General features: G+C 38.2%; 2 protein-coding genes and 1 pseudogene across 2 annotated transcripts; 1 reads left to right on the top strand and 2 right to left on the bottom strand.

Annotated features, from left to right (window-relative positions):
- Positions 1–2,639: 2,639 nt before the first annotated feature.
- On the bottom strand, positions 2,640–4,540 carry LOC126592638 (peroxygenase-like). Its single transcript, XM_050258392.1, has 6 exons — positions 4,337–4,540; positions 3,925–4,074; positions 3,755–3,840; positions 3,449–3,543; positions 3,091–3,216; positions 2,640–2,999 (listed from the first exon to the last, which is right to left on the bottom strand). Exons 1-6 carry the CDS (start codon positions 4,458–4,460, stop codon positions 2,846–2,848), a joined length of 735 nt encoding a protein of 244 aa, XP_050114349.1. The 5' UTR covers positions 4,461–4,540; the 3' UTR covers positions 2,640–2,845.
- Positions 4,541–5,853: 1,313 nt separating this feature from the next.
- Positions 5,854–11,124, top strand: LOC126592636 (protein PHR1-LIKE 1-like; annotated as a pseudogene).
- Positions 11,125–14,886: 3,762 nt separating this feature from the next.
- LOC126592637 (uncharacterized) lies at positions 14,887–16,662 on the bottom strand. The gene is made up of 4 exons (XM_050258391.1): positions 16,482–16,662; positions 16,283–16,386; positions 15,154–16,159; positions 14,887–15,039 (listed from the first exon to the last, which is right to left on the bottom strand). Exons 1-4 carry the CDS (start codon positions 16,563–16,565, stop codon positions 14,974–14,976), a joined length of 1,260 nt encoding a protein of 419 aa, XP_050114348.1. The 5' UTR covers positions 16,566–16,662; the 3' UTR covers positions 14,887–14,973.
- Between the last annotated feature and the right edge of the window lie 4,752 nt (positions 16,663–21,414).

Raw genomic sequence — 21,414 nt, 5'->3', positions numbered from 1 at the left:
GATCTCTATTGGGTCTGATTCAAGAATAATATTATCTGGTAGTGATACAATGTTGTTCTGTTCTCCCTGACCCTTACTAAATAAGGGGAAATTGATGATTTTGGGTCAATGTTATTAGAAGCACCATTATCCAAAAGTTAAAAAATATCTAGTTATTTCGAAAATGGTGGGACATTTTAATCTTGTAAATGACAACTTCGTAACTAATTTATTCACACTACTTAGTGTTAATGTATCCTTGTTAAAAAATTTATTTCAAAAATTACTTCTACACACTCTTCTTATGTGGTGTGCAGAACTCACTTTGGCTATGAATGCAATGCTTGCTTGAATGTGTTTAATCATTTGATTTTACCAACAATTCCTATGAATAACTTCAATACGAGAATATATTATTCTTTGGTTTTGGAGCTTTATAGGCCATGCATGATTGCTTAAACTAATTAGGTAGCCTTGAAATATTGTCCTATAGCGTCCTAAGTAAGGTTGTCTTAGTTTCAGCTGATTTGAAAATACTTGTCTGCTTGAAGTGCAATTCCGCCAACTAACGTTACTATTGTTAGTTTTCAACATTGAAGGACCATTGTCTTAATAATGTTACTTCATTTCACTTGCACCTATTTTACTCAATACTAAGTCATATTTTCTTGATATTGTTGTAGGGTCTGCAATCACCGGACCTATCGGACAGGAATGCGCAGATCTGTGGCCAAGAATTGCAAGTGCTGCCAACGCCATCGTTTAAGTTCTTAAATGGGTAGTAGTTAAAGGAAAGAGGCTCCATTTCACAATCATAAAACAATCTACATGATAGCAAATTTAATATCCATAAAACCATCAAAAACTTCTTAAAGACAGGAAATTTAAGAAGTGGTGTGCTATCCACACATCCCTTTTTACTTCTTACACATCCTCTTAAATTTCCTGTCTTAATTAAGATGTTTTTGCTGGTTTTTTGGATATTAAATTCACTATCATGTAGACTATTTTATGATTGTGAAATGGAGCCTCTTTAACCACTACATGTTTGCTGGTTTTCTCGATTTTAATTTTACACTATCCTCGGTCTATTCCGATTGTGCGATTTGCGTGTGATTACATTGACAGATTATTTAAAGGCTTATTTTTGCAATGTCCTTCGAACTCGAACTTAACTTATTTTACTCTCCTCTAAAGCAAAAATATTGCTACTTTATACTCTGAAACTCGATGATTGCTCCACAGCCTCCACTTTAGCGGTATTCTGTTTTGTCAAAATATTGCTGACATGTAGGATATCCTTTGAACTTGTCAAATGGAACTATTGAGCTATTAATGAGAATAGTAATTCACTATTCTTAACAATAGGACCTGAAGATTTCTTGATTCATCATGCTATTGCTCTAGGTTTACATACAACTACATTGATATTAGTAAAAAGTACTTTAGATGTACGTGGTTCCAAGTTAATGGCAGATAAAAAAAATGGGAACTTTAACGAAAAGCACCCGGTACTGTTCACTTTAACGAAAAGCCACATTTTTACACTAAAAAGTCAATCCTGGTACTATTCACTTTACTCTTTATTTTGTCCTTATCATTAAAACTCAAAGTTTTCAAGTTCTTTTCATTAGTTTTCCTAAAAAAAATTTGGTTATAGTTTTCCTTGCGATGATCCGAGACAAGGTGGGACTTGTGATATTTCGGCTTGGGACACATTTTATTTGGCAGTTTTTTGGATGTTAAATACGATTGGATGGGTTACTTTTTGGGAAAACTAATGAAAAGTACCTCAAATCTTTACATTTTAATAAAAAAAAAACCACCCAGTAATTTTATTTAATAATAAGGACAAAAGACAAAAAGAAAAAGAAAAAAAAACCCTAACAAACCCAACTTGTGCTGGGGTGCGTACCACCCTACCTTACCACTTGTAAGTGATCTGTTTGCAGAACATCCAATTTTCTGAAAACTTGGATTTCAACTTCGAATTTCTGTCTAATTCTACACTTTTCATTGCCAAAAGCATGTTGATTTTGCTCAGGGTTTTTTGAAATTAGTTGATTGTCGTAGTGGCTGGAAAGTGTTTGATGATATGCCTATGTGAGAATTTGATTAGGTGTTTGGGAAGGGCATCCTATTTTTCTCTATTGGATCGGACCACCGCCTTGAGGAGTCACTACGATGGCGCGCAAGCGTAAGCTCCAGGCATCTACAAGTTGTGAATCTGTTTGAGTTGATTATATATGGTTATGTTTAATCTCAACCCTAAACCCTACAACTTCTCAGAGCATTGGATTTTGTTGCATGATTAGGGTAGCTTAGTGTAGTTGGATAGCTTTCACTTTGAGGAGATCGCGTAGGGTCGGGTAAGATCAATACACGGGGTCTCAATCTTTTCATGAGAGGTATCTTACAGATGAAGTGGTCTAGTGATCTCTACACAAATCAAGGAGAGAGACCTGAACAACCATTAGATAAAGAGATAAACCTGCAGTAGTCCGGGTTAATAGTGTAGCTAATCATCGACATGAGTATATCCCCTCATCAGTGAACGTGATCTGTTCTCATGAGAGAGGAGACGGACGAATCCGGTTGTATAGTAGAATCTCCTCGTTTAGGCATATGACCAAACAATTTTTACGTTACTGTTTTAAGCGTAGGAAAAATTAGAGGCTTTTACTGAATTGGAAGTTGGAACAATTGAGAAATCTAGTAGTTCTTCATCCAACTCAACTCCTTGAAGTATCATTATTTAAGTCTCTTTCCGTTACCACTTATCAATCTATCAAAATTAGGCCAAAAGAAAACTCAAAAGCTAATACAAAACACAATCAGCAGCTCATTAAGTTACGTTTGCTCCTCCTCATCCCATCTTACTAACAGCACCCTTCTGCAACTTCGAACAGTACTCGAACAAGCTTCCATCAAAACAACGCCTCACGGCTTCCTTTGCCAAGTAGCCGTTTTCATCTTTTGCAAGAAGATACAGAACTCCCCATTCCAGTTTACTTGCAATCCTGCAAACAGTAACGGAAATTAATCAACTGCGCTATCACGTTATGTTTTCGCGTCTGTTTGTGTGTGATCGAGAGAGAGAGAGAGACCGACCAGCCAAAGAAATCAAAGGCATCACGGTTAGCCTGAGTCATGTGCCAAAGCTCCTTGAATGTAAGCTTATCAGGCACAGTGCGGGCGTACTTGCTGAACATGTTCTCCAGATTTGCAGGAATGTACCTGCAGCATACATGCAAACCAAAGATCTATCAGGTTTGCAGTAGTTATATTAAAACCCCGACAGTACTGATCATCCGGTCTAGTGACACCTAGTCCCCCATTTTATTGGAGGAGACCATGACATCAAATCTCATGAACGAATAATTCTTGAAATAACCTATAACACACGTTTCGAATAGTTCAATCACATATGAGACACCCTTTCTTTAGGTTTATGGGCAGGTACTCTCACCTTCCCTCTGTGTCATAGGTCCCTGAGTCACTTCCATGTTTTGCCCTGTGTATGTTCTCTATGTGAATTGCGAAGAAAGGCGACGGTATCCATGTCTGCAGAAGAAGAAAATGAATTAATTATCCAAAATAAGCAGTTCTAGTGACAAATGAATTAGACAATGCAGATAGTTGGCTTTTAAAAAGTAAAATATCGCGGGCAAATGTACATCAGGTAGTGTGCTTGCACTCTTTCACCCAAGTTTGAATCCCTTAAATTAGACTGGATTAGAATATCGATGTGTCAATGAAACATCGCCAAACTTACAGGAAGAGTAGCATAACTCATAGCTCCATGGACAAGAACCATGAAGATGAACGAAGCAACCGGATTAAACCCGAGTGCACGAAATCCTGCAAGAACTGATTCGGGTAAGACGATCCATTTCTGTACGTGACGTGCCAATCAAAAACCCTAAAACTTCAAAACTGATTTACCTCTGAATGTTTCGGAAGGGTAGATTATACCATCGTTGTCTTGGTCGAAGAATGCTGCATGCTGTTGAAGCACAGACATGTTGGAATGCTTATGGCCCCACGTGCCATTGATGTTCTCCATATCAGGCGCAATCATAGCCCTAGGCATGTCTGAAATTGACAAGATTGAATTAAAATAAATAAAAATTAAGCACTTGATTCATGCATTATTATGCATGTGCATGGTTGATCACGTGAAACAATTGCTATTTCTTCTAGAACATAAAAGCAAACTTAAACCCCTAGTTCGGGCTATAGAACATACGCCCGTTATCTATATCGAACAACAGATTTTAAATATATCATGATAGTATGTTGATATCATTATAATTTATAACCAGCAAAATGTACGACTATATATATATGTACTTACATGGTTTGGGGAGCTTGGTCTCCAAATCATTGCGGATCTTCCTCTCCACGGTGATCGGAGCCTTCTCAGCCACCGTCGCCATGGACTCACTGGATGCCTGCTGCTGGCCCTGATCAGCTGCCATCTCTCTCTCTCTCTCCACTTCAGCTATTAATTCTTTGTGATCGTAATTAATTACTCTAAATGTTAATTAATATTAATAGAGAGAACAAAGCATTTTAAAAGAGAGAATTAAGAAGCTGAAAATTAAGCACAACAAACTCCAAGTGACTCGCAGTGGTTGTCGCTGGACAAGTTTTCCACCCGTATGGGTTGGTTTAGGCGTTTGAAGGGAATTTAGGTACTTGCTTTCTACTTTATGTTGTATTGTCTAATAGTATCATATCATAGGTGAACTTTTGACATTAATTTATGTGTTATAATATATTATTAATAGAAAAATAAAAAATCATCATGTACTCTTCTAATAAAAAAAAGTAGCCGGAGTGAATGAAGATAAATTGTTTGTCTGCATAGCCAAACATTAAAAATATTACAAGAATCATACGTTGAAAAATTAACAGATTAAGTTACAATGTATAATAAACGGTTGCAACCATAATGCCATTCAAATATTTTGTGATAAAACCTCATATATATTGTGCTAGTAGGCCGTAGGATGCAAGTTAGAAACAATATTAATGTGATTAGTATTGAACCACGGATCCATCTCTTTAAATCTCGACAAAACTTCATATCAATGTTTGACTAGTTGTCTAGAAGATCATGTTTAAGTGACTAAATCTTAATTGTTATCACTTATTCAACACTATTATTAAAAAAACTTTCTTTGTCAACCAAAGATGATAAAATTTGTAATATACTCTTGTTGAAATGAAGATTTTTAATAATTGCTCTCAAAACTGAGAAACTTTTCAATGCATTCAGAACACAAAGTGGTGTACCATCTCGTATTTCGGATACACTAAGAAATATCTCCTCAAAACTAAAGACAATAAGAAATAAGATACTTCCAATTTATACACAAGCACATACTCCCTTGGGTTTTCTCTTTTCTATACATACAAAACAAGGAATGAGTAAAAAGAGAAATTAGTTTCAAAGAGCAATAAGTAATTCACCAAATCTCTATAAATTTTATTCCTTTTTTGCTATAAAGTAGAAATTTATTACAAAAATATACAAAATATATATTTTTTTCTTTCTGCCCACCACCGTTGTTTATAACAACAACTAATTTCCAAATAAAAATGAAAATTTGCAAATAGACCCAAGAATAAATGGGAACTAACGTCAAAAGACAAAGAGGTACCACACGGAAATGGGTCCTAACTTCCTTGTGGGCATCGCAGCCATGCAGATGGCCACCAATATATTCTTCTCCAAATCACAACTGTTGGTTAGTCATCAAATTAATAAAAATTAACCAAAATCCGACGGCCAGAATCTAAGATCAATATCCACTGGTAGCAGCTTATCATTTTTTCCGAGTCAGCACATAGAGGAAGAGGAGAGACAAAACGAGACGATTCTTCTCCTCTCTTTCTTGTGAGGAGAGAGAGAAAGTTGTTCGTGTTGTGAGAGATTAAGTCAAGGAGAGAGAACACAGCCATCTCTGTGTCCACCAGATTCTCTCACAGAAGTGCTTTTTCCTTGTTCCTGCTTTTTTCTGCAGCAAAAGCCTGAAAGCTTTGAGCTTTTGATTCAAAGTTCCAGCCTTTGGGGTTCAGTTCTCAGTTTTTCTCATTCTCGGGTAAGATTGGTCAATCCCCACTTTGAAGTTCCTTTCTTTTTTGAAGAAACGCGATTAAATTTATACTTCGTATTTTCTGTGTAGTTTGATATCTCCATTTCAGTGTTCATATTCTTTGAAATAATCTGAAATTAGTGTGCTTGTAATCTTCTTGTATTCTCTGCTGGGTTGTCATTAATTTTGATCACATAATTTAATAATTTAATTTGTGATTATTGTATGTGTTTATGATGCTAAGTGGGATTTTAGTGATTGGAATTTGGATTGGATGGTTGGAAATATCAAAAGATTTCTGGAAAAGGTGATTTCAGCTTGCTTTTCAAACTCTCATAGTGAATCTTAGCTTTGCTTTTAATGGTTTGATATGTAATTAAATAGGAAATATGGGTCTTAAGTTGTTACAGATTCTCAAGCTCTGCGGCTTTGACTTTTGTTATACCATTGTTGGCAAGCATCTATCCCCCATCAGTTTGCTACAAGAAATGACTCACTTATGGCGCCTGCATAAGGACGGTATATTGGCCGGGATGCGAATTAGCTTTGTCCTGCCTATAATTTTCATTACACTTGTAATGTAAAACTTTTGCACCGGTGTCCACATTGTCGAGTTCATTTAGTTGCCCGGAATATTCACCGTCATGTACATAGAAATGAGTGTTGTTAATGTGCGTTCTTGTGCTGGAATTTGTGTTGTTAACGTGTCGACACTCCATCAACAACAAAGCCTTATCCCACGGGGAGTCGGCTTATCCCATCTGGTTACAAAGATAGGAAGCCATAAGTGAGGCATTTCTTGTGGGGTTGGTTTTTCCACTAAGTGGGGTCGGCGTTTTCAAAAAGCTGAAATTAACTTTTCCAGAAAGCCTTATCCCACATCAACAACCAGATGGGATGCCTTATCCCATCTGGTTAACAAGATGTACTAATATTCCTAGTATCCTAACACTAGTACTTCAATTAAGGCCCTTCTCCTTTCAAGAACTTAAGGTTTTTTGCTCGAGAAATTTTCTTTATAACAAGCAGCTTTTGTGATGACTACAAAGTTCCTGAAGTTGTCCAAATCTGTAGTTTGGTGGATGTTGTTTAGGTGAAAACAAATGTTAGGCTTATCTGATTAATTGAAGACGAAAAAAAGAGTGGTTCATACTTAACAGATAAGAAAAGAGAACCAACATAGGAGCTTTCAGAATGGTTAATGACAATCTATATGTATTCTGGATGCCCCATGATTGTGCACTTAATTCCTTGTTGCAAGTTCCTACTTTTTCCTTTCTTCGGATTTTGCTTGTACTTTCAGTTGGGAATGCTGCTTCACTTTGCTTTGGATTAAACCTTGAAATTCTGAGATGTGTGTCATTTTTTCTTCCACTGTTTAATGGTTTTGTCTTCTGTATGAAAATTCCTTGAATGATAAGCTGGCCATTTTAGCTTTATAAATGGAAGCATGGATAAAAACTAGATATTTTTACGTTATTGCCAGTGGTTAATAGTTAATACTTAAGTTATACGTCTATGCGGTTTACTTTTGAGCCTGAAGTTTACTGTTTACTCAAGCTAGGTTTTCAGATATGCTGTGGACTTTAACCGGAATCTTTCTTTTTGTCATTTATTTGTACAGATACCAGCAGTAAGGTTCATCGAGTGATATTGAATGTGAACATTAAGCTGAATGGACCCAAAGTTCTCCTTATGTGCACATGATGTTCCTAAATGTTGGCAATGAAGAATAAAGTTGAGGGAGTGCCTAAGAAGACACTAGTTGGCACACTTAATATAACGAACATACACCCTGCTCTATTTACTTAATGATCAGATGTGAACCAGATGAGTGAATTTGGGGCTTCCAAAGCTACGTCTTCATCATTTCCGCGTCTCCATACCCATCTTGGCGACAAGTATTCCAATTTGCCGGATTCTTTTCAGGTTTCATCACAAAGGGAGAAGACTATATACTCTATGTTACCGCAGGCTTCTTCCCCTGGGAACTTATTTTCATCATCTTCTAGGCCCAATGACATTCATATTTCTTCAGTTCCCCCTTGTGAACGGCATCCCCAAAACTCTCCATTCATTTTTAAATCACGAGTTGATGAAAACACTGAAAAGTCATTGTCACTGCCCCGTTCTTCTCATTCTCCCCTTTCAGAAATGCAACCTACAACTTTGATTAATTACCCTGAAGAACACAGAGATATTTCTTGGTGCCCAGATTCACTTCAGGAATTTCTTCACTTCTCTGAAAATGTCCCTGACCCGAATGGCCTGGTGGATAGTAGTGCCGGTGTCATAACATCAGAGGAAAATGCTGGAAAGACCCATTGGTCTGATTGGGATCCCTTAATTTCATTTGATGACACTCTGGACCCAAATTGGGAGCTTCCCAGTGATGTTGATGCAATTGATCCTAAACCAAAGGTGTGTTTTTTTATACTTTTGAAGTTGCTGTTGGATCATTACAGTTACTTTTCCAATATAGAGCCAATTTGGATAATTTCCTGGCTCTTCAATTCTTTAGTGAAGAATATGTGGTATTATGTTCTGTTTCTCGATATTGCTTTGAGAGCTTTTGTTGTCCAGTTAACATTTTTTGTGACCTTAATATGACATGTATTTGTTATTTTCGTTTGGCTCATCTTTATGGGATTTCAACAAATTTAACCTTCTGGTTGAACTTTACTTCAAGTCTTTTACTCTAAGAGTACTTTTGACTTTTTATGACGCATGAGTTGTCGAAACCATATTCTGATATCCTAGTGCAGCAGTCCCAGATTCAACAACATCAGCTCCAGATTCAACAACATCAACCCCAGATTCAACAGCATCAGCCAGTACAATCTGTAGAATTTCATCCTAGTCCTGAGCCGTTGTCCAGTGCACCTCCAACCAAAGCCAGAATGCGTTGGACGCAAGAACTTCATGAGGCCTTTGTGGAAGCTGTCAACCATCTTGGTGGTAGTGAACGTGGGTAACACATGCTTTCGTATTTTACTCTGGTCATAATGCTATAGCTCTTTCTTTTGACATTTGACTAATAAATTTGACAAACAGGAGCGACCCCTAAGGGTATCTTAAACCTCATGAAAGTTGAGGGATTGACAATCTATCATGTAAAAAGCCATTTACAGGTACATGAATATATTTCTATCCTCGATTAGTTCCTTATAACTAGCTGTGGTTGGTTTTATTCGTTTCGATGGACCTTTTTTCTTTTTTTCTAATTTCAGAAATATAGAACAGCAAGATACAAACCGGAGTCATCTGAAGGTAAAGTTTACCTCCTTTGTTCTTCTTCTCTGATGGTTTGCTTGAAAACATCTGAGACCATTGGTTTGCCAAATTTCATAGATAAAAATGTTTTCGTTGCTGCTACATGTTTTAACGTTTATCAAACTCTTAGCAGTGTTAAACTGCTTTCAAACATGCATTCTCTTTCCCCTCACATCCTATGTCTTTGTGTTATGGTATGAAATATACATCTTATTTCTTTATAATTCTCTCTTGTCGGAAAAAACAAAATACACTATGTGTGTGTTATGTATGTAGACATCCATTAGTAAAACAATCTAGCATTTGAATTATGAGTGAATGATTCTATTTTATTTTACTTTTGTGCCAGGACCATACGAGAAAGTTTCAACTCCAGTTGAAGAAACAAATCCTCTAGACATGAAAGGGTACATACTTTTCCTTCACCCAAAATATCAAAGAATATGCATCTCACTCTTTTATTTTCCTTTTCTTTTATCTTCTGTAGTTTGATATGCTACGCTATAAGGTTTCATGTATTTTCTTCATCCGTAGATAAGTTTTATTTATTAAGCAATTGAACTTTGAATGTTAAATGGATATGAGGCGATCTGCTTACTTGTAGGACCAAATTATATTATATTTGAAAACTAGTAGTTTCCAACTTTTCATTTAGTTACTTGTTAGTTGTTACAGTTTGCCATTTTTCGTTAAATGGTCCTAGAGGAACTTTCCAACTTTATTTTTTTCGAGAATTGCATTTTTAATCTCATTGTTGGAACTAAAATGGTTCATCACCTATCTATCTATGATCTACTCATGAGCTGTTAAGTTGAAATCAGGCTGAAAGTTTTTACGTGTACCTCTTGCAGGAGCATGGGTATTACTGAAGCATTGCGGTTGCAGGTGGAACTCCAGAAGCGGCTTCATGAACAACTTGAGGTATGCAGTTGGAACACTTAGATTGTCTTTTGTAGTTTCTGTTTGGAATGTGCAACAACTATTTGCTTGTCGGTAACTGGGTAGGGTACTCAAGTGACTACCACTTTCGAGATGTGGATGCAGAAAGATAGACACATAGGGCGCGGGGGAAGAAGTGAGAGTTGATATTGGTTTTTCACATGTTCTCATGTTATGCATGTTTGCAGAACCAAAGAAAGCTGCAGTTGCAAATTGAAGAACAAGGGAAGTGCCTTGAGAAGATGTTTGAGCAACAGAGAAAATTCGAGGACAACAGGGTCAAGTCCGGATCATCCACCGTGGATGACCACTCTACTCCACTATCAAACATTGCATGTCCTTCCCCTGGAGACGATAAACCAGAAACCTCCAAACATCACCCTGATAAAACAGTGATCAGCACACCCTTAGAAGATGGTTCACAAAAGGTTCACAAAATGCAAGTAGCAAGGCACAAGAACTTGAATGTCCCGAGGATCTAGATGGTGTCGAGTCTGGTGTCCTGCGCACAAAACGAGCCAGGAATGGATCGAAGAAACAGAATTCTCAGGAGTTGTCTCGACTGACCGAGTAAGCTTGGATAAGGAGCATGTGTTAGTATATAATTGTAGGACGAACCAAGCTGATCGGAATCAGAGTCTGAAGGTCTCTTTATGCTGTTTTGTAAACCTTGACAAACTTGTTTTGCTGCGTCCAAAAGTGAAGGCTCTAGTTTTGCTGCGTCCAAAAAGAATCATGAGTTTACTTTTTATGCTTACAAGTTATGACTCAGATTCAATATTGTTCAAACTTAATCATGTTTTTCTTTTCTTAACTATGATTATCGGCATTGTGTGTGCGTAGTAACTAGGGTCCCGATCTCCTAGACCCTTGAGTCTTGACGAAATTGTGTTCACTCACTAGTCAATCTTAATTTTACCATTCGATCTTAATGCAAATAGTTTAGCCCAGTCTCTTTACTTATACATCTTAGTAACATGAAATGTCACATACCAGACAAACAAAGTAGTTGAAAAGAATAACCACATCAGAAGAATTAACGAAACTTTTTTTTTTTTTTTAACTGGACAAGTTAATGAATCTCTTAACTTGGATGAAAAATAAAATGAAGTAAAATACATATAAAGAAGGCATTTGATAAAATGAGACAAGAAAGACTTAAGTTCTAACATGCACGCATAATAATTACCACTCACCACCATTAAATAAGTTAGAGAAATCATGTCTCCCAATCAACTTCACCCAATTTTATGAGACATTTTTTCGTGTGCCGGGAATATAGTCCAGTACACTAAGTGTAATAATACAATTAGTTGATTTTTCCCCTTTCAAGTTTTTAATCAATTGTATTATTACACTTCATATATTGGTTCGTATTCTTGGCACACTGAAAAATCTCTCCAATTTTAGGTAACCTTCATTCACTTATTGTTGGTCCAAGCTCCACCACTTTCAAGATTCCGAAAATATTAGTCACCCTCGCCCTAATCTTCATGCCAAAAGTATGTGATTATAAAATTTAATAATAAATTCAGTTATATAAACTCGCATGCAAAAATTATATTTTGCTAGGGATGATGATCCTCTCATATCTTCTTTGTGAGAATTCTCTTTGGGTTTTCATTGTGAGGATCTTAGGGATCAATTCATCTCAACCATTCATTGCACATCGTGCGGTTAGTTTTCGTTAGGTACTGGTTGTGTTCAATTTTAAATAAAAATTCAAAATGATTTCTGAGCGCATGATGATTGATGAACGGATATGATGAGCTGATCCTTAGGATCCTCATAAAGAAGATCCGGATAGAATCATGTTCCTCTTGTTAGAACACAATTAGTATGACACATCACGAGACCTCAATTGAATTTATTATCAATTTGCATGAATTTAGAATTTAAATGTGTCTCATTTTTTCTTACTTCTATGATGATTTATTAAAACTAAAACCTCTCAAGTCATTTTTTTTCTTTGTTTTTCTTGAATCAAGATGAAAAAGCTGTAGTTCTATCATAAAACTAAATTATATGAAAAGTAATTCAACTACTTATTATAAGTCCATGTAAGATCTCTTCTACCATCTATGTATGATTCATTCTCAACACGGGTGCTCAAGTATATTTTCAAGTCAAACATGTCAACAACACAAACGGAGTGACATGGAGCACACGTAGCCATTGGGCTTCACATGTGGGACAACCTGCTCTGAAATCATAGAAAAAGTTGAGGTTCCACTATAATGTGAAAATGATTGAAAAACATTAAGATATTGGAGGAAACTATATAATTGATACCAAACAGGGGAATCCTGGGTCGACGTTATAGTAGAAAGCAAGGTGCGTATGTTGGAAAGTAGAGGTTGTCTGTGAATATATCATTTTCACCATAATTCTAAATGTTGTTTTTGATGTCACAAACAATCTCGTCGGGGCCACTTCCAAACTAAAGGTGTATTCAAGTTCTTGGATACGAAATCTCCTGTAAACTCTTTGAAGAAAGTTGGGGTTTCACCATAAAACCAATTGACAATATAAGGAGTAACTCAACCTGTTATACAAACACACCATCCAAAAGAGAGAAAATCTCTAAAGACCCCTCTCTTGCTTCTCCACCCCTTTCTCTCTCCTCCCTCCCTCCGCCCCCTCTCTCTCCTATGCGATCCCAATCAGCCCAAATATTTAGAAACCCTAATTTTTGAACTTGCACATTGTTCGAAACACTTTTCGCTCAGAAATTTTGATCACTCTATTTTATTATTCCGATTTTGCCCTTGTTATCTCGTTGTTGATAAAAAACTCACCAATTTATTTTAAGGAAAACTAATGAAAAGGGCTTGAAAACTTTGAGTTTTAATGATAAGGACAAAATAAAGGGAAAAGTGAATAGTACCATGATTGACTTTTTAGTGTAAAAATGTGGTTTTTCGTTAAAGTGAACAGTACCGGGTGCTTTTCGTTAAAGTTCCCTTTATTTTATTGTGGAATCTCAACTTCCTTCACTCTTAAACTACAAAGTAAGTAAAGAGATAAGAAAGGATAAATAAGAAAGGCACGGAAAATTATTACTTTTGCCAGATGTTATATATAAAAAATGTTTTTTAACCGTTTTTCAAACTCTTTGGCAATGTTAAACTGCTTTCAAACCTACATTTCTCTTGTCGGAAAAAAGAAATTCACTATGTGTGTTATGTTGTTAGACATCCATTCGTAAAAGAATCTAGCATTTGAATAATGAATGAATGATTCTATTTTATTTTATTTTTGATCTTTTTTCCAAACCTCTGTACCTAAATTGTCAACCCACTCATAATATCTCAACTTTTTTCTTCCTCTAAAAGTTCTGAGAGTTGAACTCTATAAAGCTTGTAGGGCATAAAGTTTCTCGTCATAATTATTCATCGAAAACTTTATAAATTGTAACACGTAAGGTCCAGTATCGCCCTTGATAGTGGCTAACCAAAATCTCCTATTCATCACTTTATCGAAGCGCATCCTGCATTGAAGGAACGACATTAAAAGAATACCATTCACATAATTGATTAACAATAAATACTCACGGCGAATCTTTATATATAACATGTTCGCGGTTGAAGCCTTCCAAATAGTTGGATGCATGACAAACAGATTGTATCCCTTCTCGCTCTGCTCTTTGATCCCACCGTGTCCTTGGTACAGAGGGATGAAATTCAGTTGATTATCATCAACTTGTCCGTTGATTATCGTATCAACTCTGAAGGGTGGACCAGTGCTACCACCACCTTGTATACCAGCTTCAAAAAAGGCTTGAAACATATCTTCTTATGTGTGTGGTCCGATGATAAAGCTGCCGAGGATATGACCAGAACCCAATTTCGTTCCCCTTATATGATATTTGTTCTAAAAAAAATGCATTGCAGTCCGACCCCCAAAACCCATACTAAACAGTCCATCCTGAAACATGCCATTTCAGATGTCCATGGACAACGACAAACACGGTTTCGGTAGTCCTTAAGATGTTGGATTTCAAGATAGAATATCATATAACGTCCATAAATATTATAAGAAACTATCATTATTGAAAGTGAGTTATGCATTAAACAAGAAAATTAAAACTTACTTTTCCAGCAGCACAGATGAAAATCTCAAAATATCTCCATGATTTTTTTTCGACGGTAAATCTACGGGCACGGTTAACGAACCTTTCTATTGTGAAATGATCCGGAAGTTGAGCTTCCCGTTCGAGCTCATCAATGACTTCAACCGCATGCTCAAGGTCACCAGCAAGAGCCACTAGAACAGATGGTTCTTTGAGTATTGGCTGGGATGCTAGGGTAGCGTTGACTGGCAAAAACAAATAATGGTTCTTTGAGTATTGGCTGGGATGCTAGGGTAGCGTTGACTGGCAAAACAAATAAATATTGTATCGTGGGGAAACCGTAGGTAGTCTGGGAAATGAAAGGAGGAATGTTGTATCTTGATTATTTGTTGTTTTACTGTATCCTACACCCTTTACCAAGAAAGAAGAAATCCTCTTTTTCCGTTTTTTGCCATCAACGAGTTAATTTCTGTCCGTTTATCAGTTGAAATTTGCAGTATGTAAGTTAAACACTAAAGGTAAGATAATGCAAGAAAAATTTATGTGAAGAAAAATAGTAGAATTACATAAAATCTGGCAGATAACCTTCAAAATTACATGAATATATCACATTTCCAAAGCTCTCTCCAATTTTGCCTTAAATGGAGTGGACTTCCATTCCACTTTCTGATCCTGCACAATCAAACCGCATTTCATCAAGGTTCGAATCCCCTTCCCGTAATTTAGAGTAGTTTAGTAAATTATCGAATGGATGAACGGAAATATCAGTTCGAGCAAATCTCTTACCTGTCTATGTTGCCCTGTTGATTTTGGCCTTCCTCTGCAAGAAGAGCCTGAGTCCGAATCCATGGCCTGTCCGGTACGACTCCAGTAGCTCCCAACAGTACCAATGATCGGCATTTCCTTGGGATTCGGGCTTCGTAACCCTTTTTTTGGAGTAGAAGAAGCCGACAACTGCTTAAGCTCTTCAGTTGTCCAAGCTCCCAGAATTGGCCTATCTTCACGGCTTCCGGGTGACTTAAACTCGTTCCCCACAGAATTATTAGTACTTGCATTTGACTGTGGTGTGGTCTCAGACTCAACCAGCCAGCTCGAAAGGCTCGTGTCTACGCAAGAAGACGGCTTTGTCCTCGGCCTTGCGCAGAGTTTTGGCAGCTTCGAAGCAGGCTCCGGACTAAAGTGTAATTTCAAATCCTGCTCCTCCACCTCCATGTTTATGTTCTCCTTCTCTTGGTGCTGCTGTTTTGAAGCTTCTGTTGGAGTTGACTTTCCGGTGACCTCCTCCTTCCATTGAGCAAGATTTTCAATGGGGTTCGATACCGCCTGAAGGTGGAAACTCTGTCTCCTGTAATCTATTCTGCCATTTTGATGATTTGGCATTCGACTATTCACCTCCTTCTCATCTGTTCCAGCATCATCACAAACTTCTTGTTTTCGAGAATCAATTGATAGCGAAAACAAGGACTCGGAAGACTCTTCTTCAACAAAGATTTGCTTACTACTGTCAAACTCATCAGCATTAGCACAATCATCATCTTCATCCTCACTGTTTTCGCAATTTTTGTATCGATGATTCAACGGATGAGTTGATGGTGATACCATACTTGATACAATCAAATCCGGTTCGAACCCTTTTCGCGCTTCCTCTTCATTCTCCTTCTCATCATAAATTTCCACCAGTACATTGGAGACTTCTTCCTTGGTGGGTGTTTCTTCATCATTTGCCTCGACATTCAAATCAAATGTGACTTTCTTTTTGTCACCATTCTTTGATTGTTCTTCAATCTCCTCTCTAAATACACATTAATGAACAAATATAAATTATAAACAACATAAAACCCGTAAATCCAACGGAGAAGATTCTCTGGAAAGCCAAACAAAATCAAGATCCAAGCTTTGACAATGGATTTCTTACACTGATTCTTTGCTGGGTTTAATGGCTTCTATAAATTCTTCTAGCTTTGTGGGTTCAGCTTCAGCAGGTTGGATTTGAACAGCTTCTTCAGCAACTTCAATGCTCTGTGGAAAATTAATCTCAGATGGGTAAAGATCTAAAGTAACAAAATGGAAATGGCAGTAAAAATCACAGGAAAGAAGAAACTTTGTGGGCTTACTTGGTGTTTAAAGGGGTTTACAGTGACTGATTTTTTGAGCTTTCGGCGCTTACAAGTAGAGAAGCACTTTGGAAAGCACCCCATGAATGATTGTCGACTTTTACAGCTGACTTCTTTCGGATGCCTTTTGCTTCGGAAAGAGAGAGAGAGAGAGAGAGAGAGGACTGAGGACGCAACGGTCAAGAGCGTTTGAAGACGAAGAATCCGAAAGCTTGAAAATATGACCGTTGAGATTTTGTCTTTGGGCTTCTTTCTTAAGGAAAGTTGGTTTGGGTGGGCTGGGAAGGAGAGAGAGAATTTACTAAAATGATTGTGACCCGGCCCAAGACATTGGTAAATGGAAAAGTATTGTAGCTATCTAGAGTTAAGTATCCTTAGGATGAGTAATTAGGTTATGCTATATAATGGACATCCATAATAATTCGATATAAAATCCGTCGTTTACGAAAATTGAATTGATTTTTTTTGTTTACAAATAAAGATGAATACAGTCAAATCGTAATAATAACTAGACTTTGACCATTTAAAAAAAAAGTATATTTGAAAATTGTTTTGGATGGTCACAATAAGTTAACTATTTATTGTAGGTGGCTCTCTAACACATTGGTGGAGAGGAATGTTGCCCTTATACCATGTCATGGGTTCAAACTTCGTCAGTTTCCTAATCTAACAAATCTATCTTTTGACAGAAGAAAAAAAAACCTATTTATTAATTTTTAACATAAAAACCTAAGATTGAGGTGCAATCACTATTAAATCCTCTCCAAAAATAGAAACATGTTGATGCACAAAATCAGCGAAGACTTTGGTACAACAGAAAGTGTCAGGTTTTGTGACCTTCGCTTGGTTGCTTGGTTGCTTCAGTCACTAGTGAGGATAAGTACGTAAATGAATAGAGACAGAGAAGCAAACACAGGATGTACGTGGTTCACCCAGATTGGCTACGTCCACGGAGTAGAGGAGTTCTTATTAGTAGTGAAGGGCTTACACAAGTACAAAGGATCAAGCTCTCAATTTAGTGAGTTCTTGTGAATGATTTAACACAAATGGCATTAGGCAATATTGTGGGGGAATGACCCCTATTTATATAAAAACTTGTAGCTTTGTCACATTGACATGTGTCATGTTATGATTGGTTCTTGATGTTGACACGTGCTGCGCTCTGATTGGCTTCTAATCTTGACACGTGTCGAGTAGTGATTGGCCTCCTGGTCGGAGGGGAACTCTTCTGGGTCCTTGACAGTATAGCGTTGGTCGGTGCTCGGTAGTTTCGGGATTGGTCAAGTATGGTACAAACAGTGCTCCCCTAAGTTCCCGAGTGAGGGAAACTCCTCGGTTGGGGACTTGCAAGATCCAATCCCTTGAGTAATCACGAAACTTCTAAGTACCGAAGTGTGGTCTGATCTTCATCTGCCCTTCTCTGGAAGTACCTTTCCTCCATCCGGGAATGGTGTATTTAGCTGATGTTGACGCACAAGGTAATGTATCAATTTCACTTGAAGCTTAGTTGTAGTTTCGGGCTTAGTCAAGTGTGATACAAACCCTATAGTAGGAGTCCCCCAAGTCGCCGAGCTAGGAGATCTGCCGAAAGAGGTGACAGACAAGGTAAGCAGTCAAACTTCCAAGTAAGCAACCCAGGATCAGAGGTTTGACTTCGGCTTCCGGTTGATTGTTCTCATTCTCCTTGTCTCTCATTCAACTGCCAGGATAAGGAGAAGCAAATGGATAAGAGATGATATGAGATACTTTTGCTTTTGAAGAAGTAACTTTCCACAGGCTTATTCTTGAACTGTGCTGGAGGGTTTTCTGGTGCCCTTCAGAGTATAAGGCCGACTCAAAAATTTGAGGGTCAAAACAAGTCCATCAAATCTAGAGTATGTTCGACCTTGATGATATGGGATACTTTTGCTGTTGACGGAATAATGAATGTGGTATGGAAAGGTGTCGTGCTGTAGTGATCTGTTTCAGCTCACCGTTGAACCTTCTGCTTCAATCTTTTGCATGGCAGAAGTGGTGTGCAACCTTTGCATTTAAATGGTCCTTCAGAACATTCCTTCATAGTGACTCATCCACGCTTGGCAGCTTCAGTGTAAAGAGCCAATATCTGATCAACTGTCATGAGGTATTTGCCGGTGGAATTCGTGACCTTGACAGCAGTTGAGGATGAGTACTCGAGAGCAATGCTAAGTAAGCAACCAGGCAAAGGCTCCAGGCAGTCAGTTCCAAATTGGAGGTTTGATTTCAGGTTCCGACTGACTGCTCTCTTTCTCCTTGTCCTGCAGGTGTGGACAAGGACAAAGACAAAGACAGGGAGAAAGCATGATATGGGATACTCTTGCTTTCGACCCTGATGATATGAGATACTCTTGTTCTTGGTGTGGCTTATTTGCTGAGGCATTATCGGGGGGAAATAAAGCTGAGTATTTCGAGAGGTTATGTTGAGGGTGCCTTTTCGAATGCGAGAAAGGGTTGAGCATTTTTGCAGGTTTTTCTGTCCGTTGAGGAGGGAGGTCAATGTATATAGGGATTTCCCAATAACAAGTAGTAATGCTATTCCTTTACCCTTCTTGGTCACAGCAATGTAGTGGGAGCTGCCAGCTTCATGTGTTTTAATTTTGTCAGAGCACTTTGAAAAAGTGGTATGTGGTATCTGGAAAGCTGATGTTACGTGTGAAGATTACAGACAAGCTTTATCTAAGGAAATCTGGCTCTCGAAGTTCTGAGAGTTGTGCCTCTTCGGTTTTCGAACAAGCAATCCTGTCGAGGATCTGACTCTCGAGATTCGGAAAGCGGTGCTACTCCGGTTTTTTAGAAAGTAATTATGTTGGGAGTCTTTTCTCGAATGTGAGTAAAGGTTGGACGTTCTTGCCAACCTGTCTTGCCGCAAAACACGGAGGTCGACACACATAGGGACTTTCCAGTTGTCAAGCAGTGGTGCTGTTCCTTTACCCTTATGGGTAATAGTAGGGTAGCTGGAACTTCGAAATTCTCGTGCCTAAACTTTGTCAGAGATCTTTGACAAAGTTATATGTGGTACCCGAGGAGTTGATGGTGCATATGGAGAGCGGTGATTGAACAGTAAGATTCACGTGCTTTCTACTTCACCAGAAATCTTCGACAGATTGCCCGTAATTTCCGCAAAGCTGATTGTGCATGTGACAGGTGCTGACGAGGCTGAAAAAGCAGGTGCTTCTTCGATTTCTGAGATCGGCCCTTGTGGTCTCTGAGCAGCCCAGCTTTTGAGAAAGCAAACGCCTCTTCGATTTCTGAGATCGGCCCTCGTGGTCTCTGAGCAGCCCAGCTTTTGAGAAAGCAAACGCCTCTTCGATTTCTGAAGCTCCGTCGAGTGCAGATTTTTATAGAGGCTGACATTAAGTTCCACAGCACACTTGAATCTCTACCAGTAGAAGCTCATTTCTTGCACTTCTAAGATCTTGATTTGTCTGACCTCTTCCCTCTTCAACACATTTGAAAATGTCTGGACCCTCCGACCGTCGTTTTGACTTGAACCTTGGAGAAGAGACAGCCACGCCTTCTCCAGACAACATATGGCGCCCATCCTTCATATCCCCTACCGGTCCTCTTACCGTTGGGGATTCTGTGATGAAGAATGATATGACCGCTGCAGTGGTGGCCAGGAACCTTCTCACTCCCAAAGATAACAGACTACTTTCCAAACGGTCTGATGAGTTGGCTGTTAAGGACTCTTTGGCTCTTAGTGTTCAGTGTGCAGGTTCTGTGTCTAATATGGCCCAACGCCTATTTGCTAGAACCCGCCAAGTTGAATCATTGGCTGCTGAAGTGATGAGTCTCAAACAGGAGATTAGAGGGCTCAAGCATGAGAATAAGCAGTTGCACCGGCTCGCCCATGACTATGCTACAAACATGAAGAGGAAGCTTGACCAGATGAAGGAATCTGATGGTAAGGTTTTACTTGATCATCAGCGGTTTGTGGGTTTGTTTCAAAGGCATTTATTGCCTTCGTCCTCTAGGGTTGTACCTGGTAATGAAGCTTCAAATGATGAACCTCCAATGCCTCCTCCTTCTGGGGTTTTGTCAAGTACTGAGGCTCCGGATAACCACCCTCCGGTGCTTTCTCTTTCTGGGGCTCTACCGACTGCTGAGACTTCCCCTAAGCAACCTTTGTGAAGACTCCCTTTTGTTTGTTTATTTTGACTCATGTATATGTACATATTTGTGGCTTATCGAAAATATTAATAAATAAGCTTTGCTTCATTTCAACATATTGTGTTAAATACACCAAAGCCTTCTTCATAAAGTTCTTTGAATTTTTGCTTTTGTTGAAACCTGTATTGTTGAAGCTTTGTGAGTGAAGCATGTAGTTTGAGATAGTGTTCCCTTAATTTCCCGAGTGAGGAAAACTTCTCGGTTGGAGACTTGAAAAATCCAAGTCACTGAGTGGTTGTGAGACTGCCGAGTATCAAGGTGCAGTAGCATATGGTGGGAGTCCCCCAAGTCTTCAGGCGAAGAGAGTTGCCGAATGAGGTGTCTCGCGTGTTACTAATTTGTCAAAGTAACGAATCCTTGTTTCGATGTCACACATTCGTATATGCTTTATCTAAAAATATTTCCAACTTTTGTGTGTTTGATGCTGCATGCTATTGACTAGACAAGATCAAGTGCAATTAGTAGCTTTTCTCTCTTTTTCATCTTTTCTTTGGTGGAATTGCTTTTCGTTTCCACTAATCAGCCTGAGTGGATGCAAGATAACACCTTTCTCTATAGCTCAGATTGCAAAGTCGTCTTCATGAAAGTTTTTCCTTATCTTGTGAACTACAACATATCCAAATTTGAGATCCATCGGAGTAGTACAACTTCAGAAATTCAAGTATGATGAGTAACTGTTCATCAATGTTCTGTTAATCCGTCAGACTTGTTGTGAGCTTCGAAACTCCATTTTCTCTTGTCCAGA

This window comes from Malus sylvestris, chromosome 12 (assembly GCF_916048215.2).
Source record: "Malus sylvestris chromosome 12, drMalSylv7.2, whole genome shotgun sequence".
NCBI classification, from domain to species: domain Eukaryota; kingdom Viridiplantae; phylum Streptophyta; class Magnoliopsida; order Rosales; family Rosaceae; genus Malus; species Malus sylvestris.
Note: the sequence above shows the minus strand (reverse complement) of the source record. Positions and strands in the feature narration are given on the sequence as shown.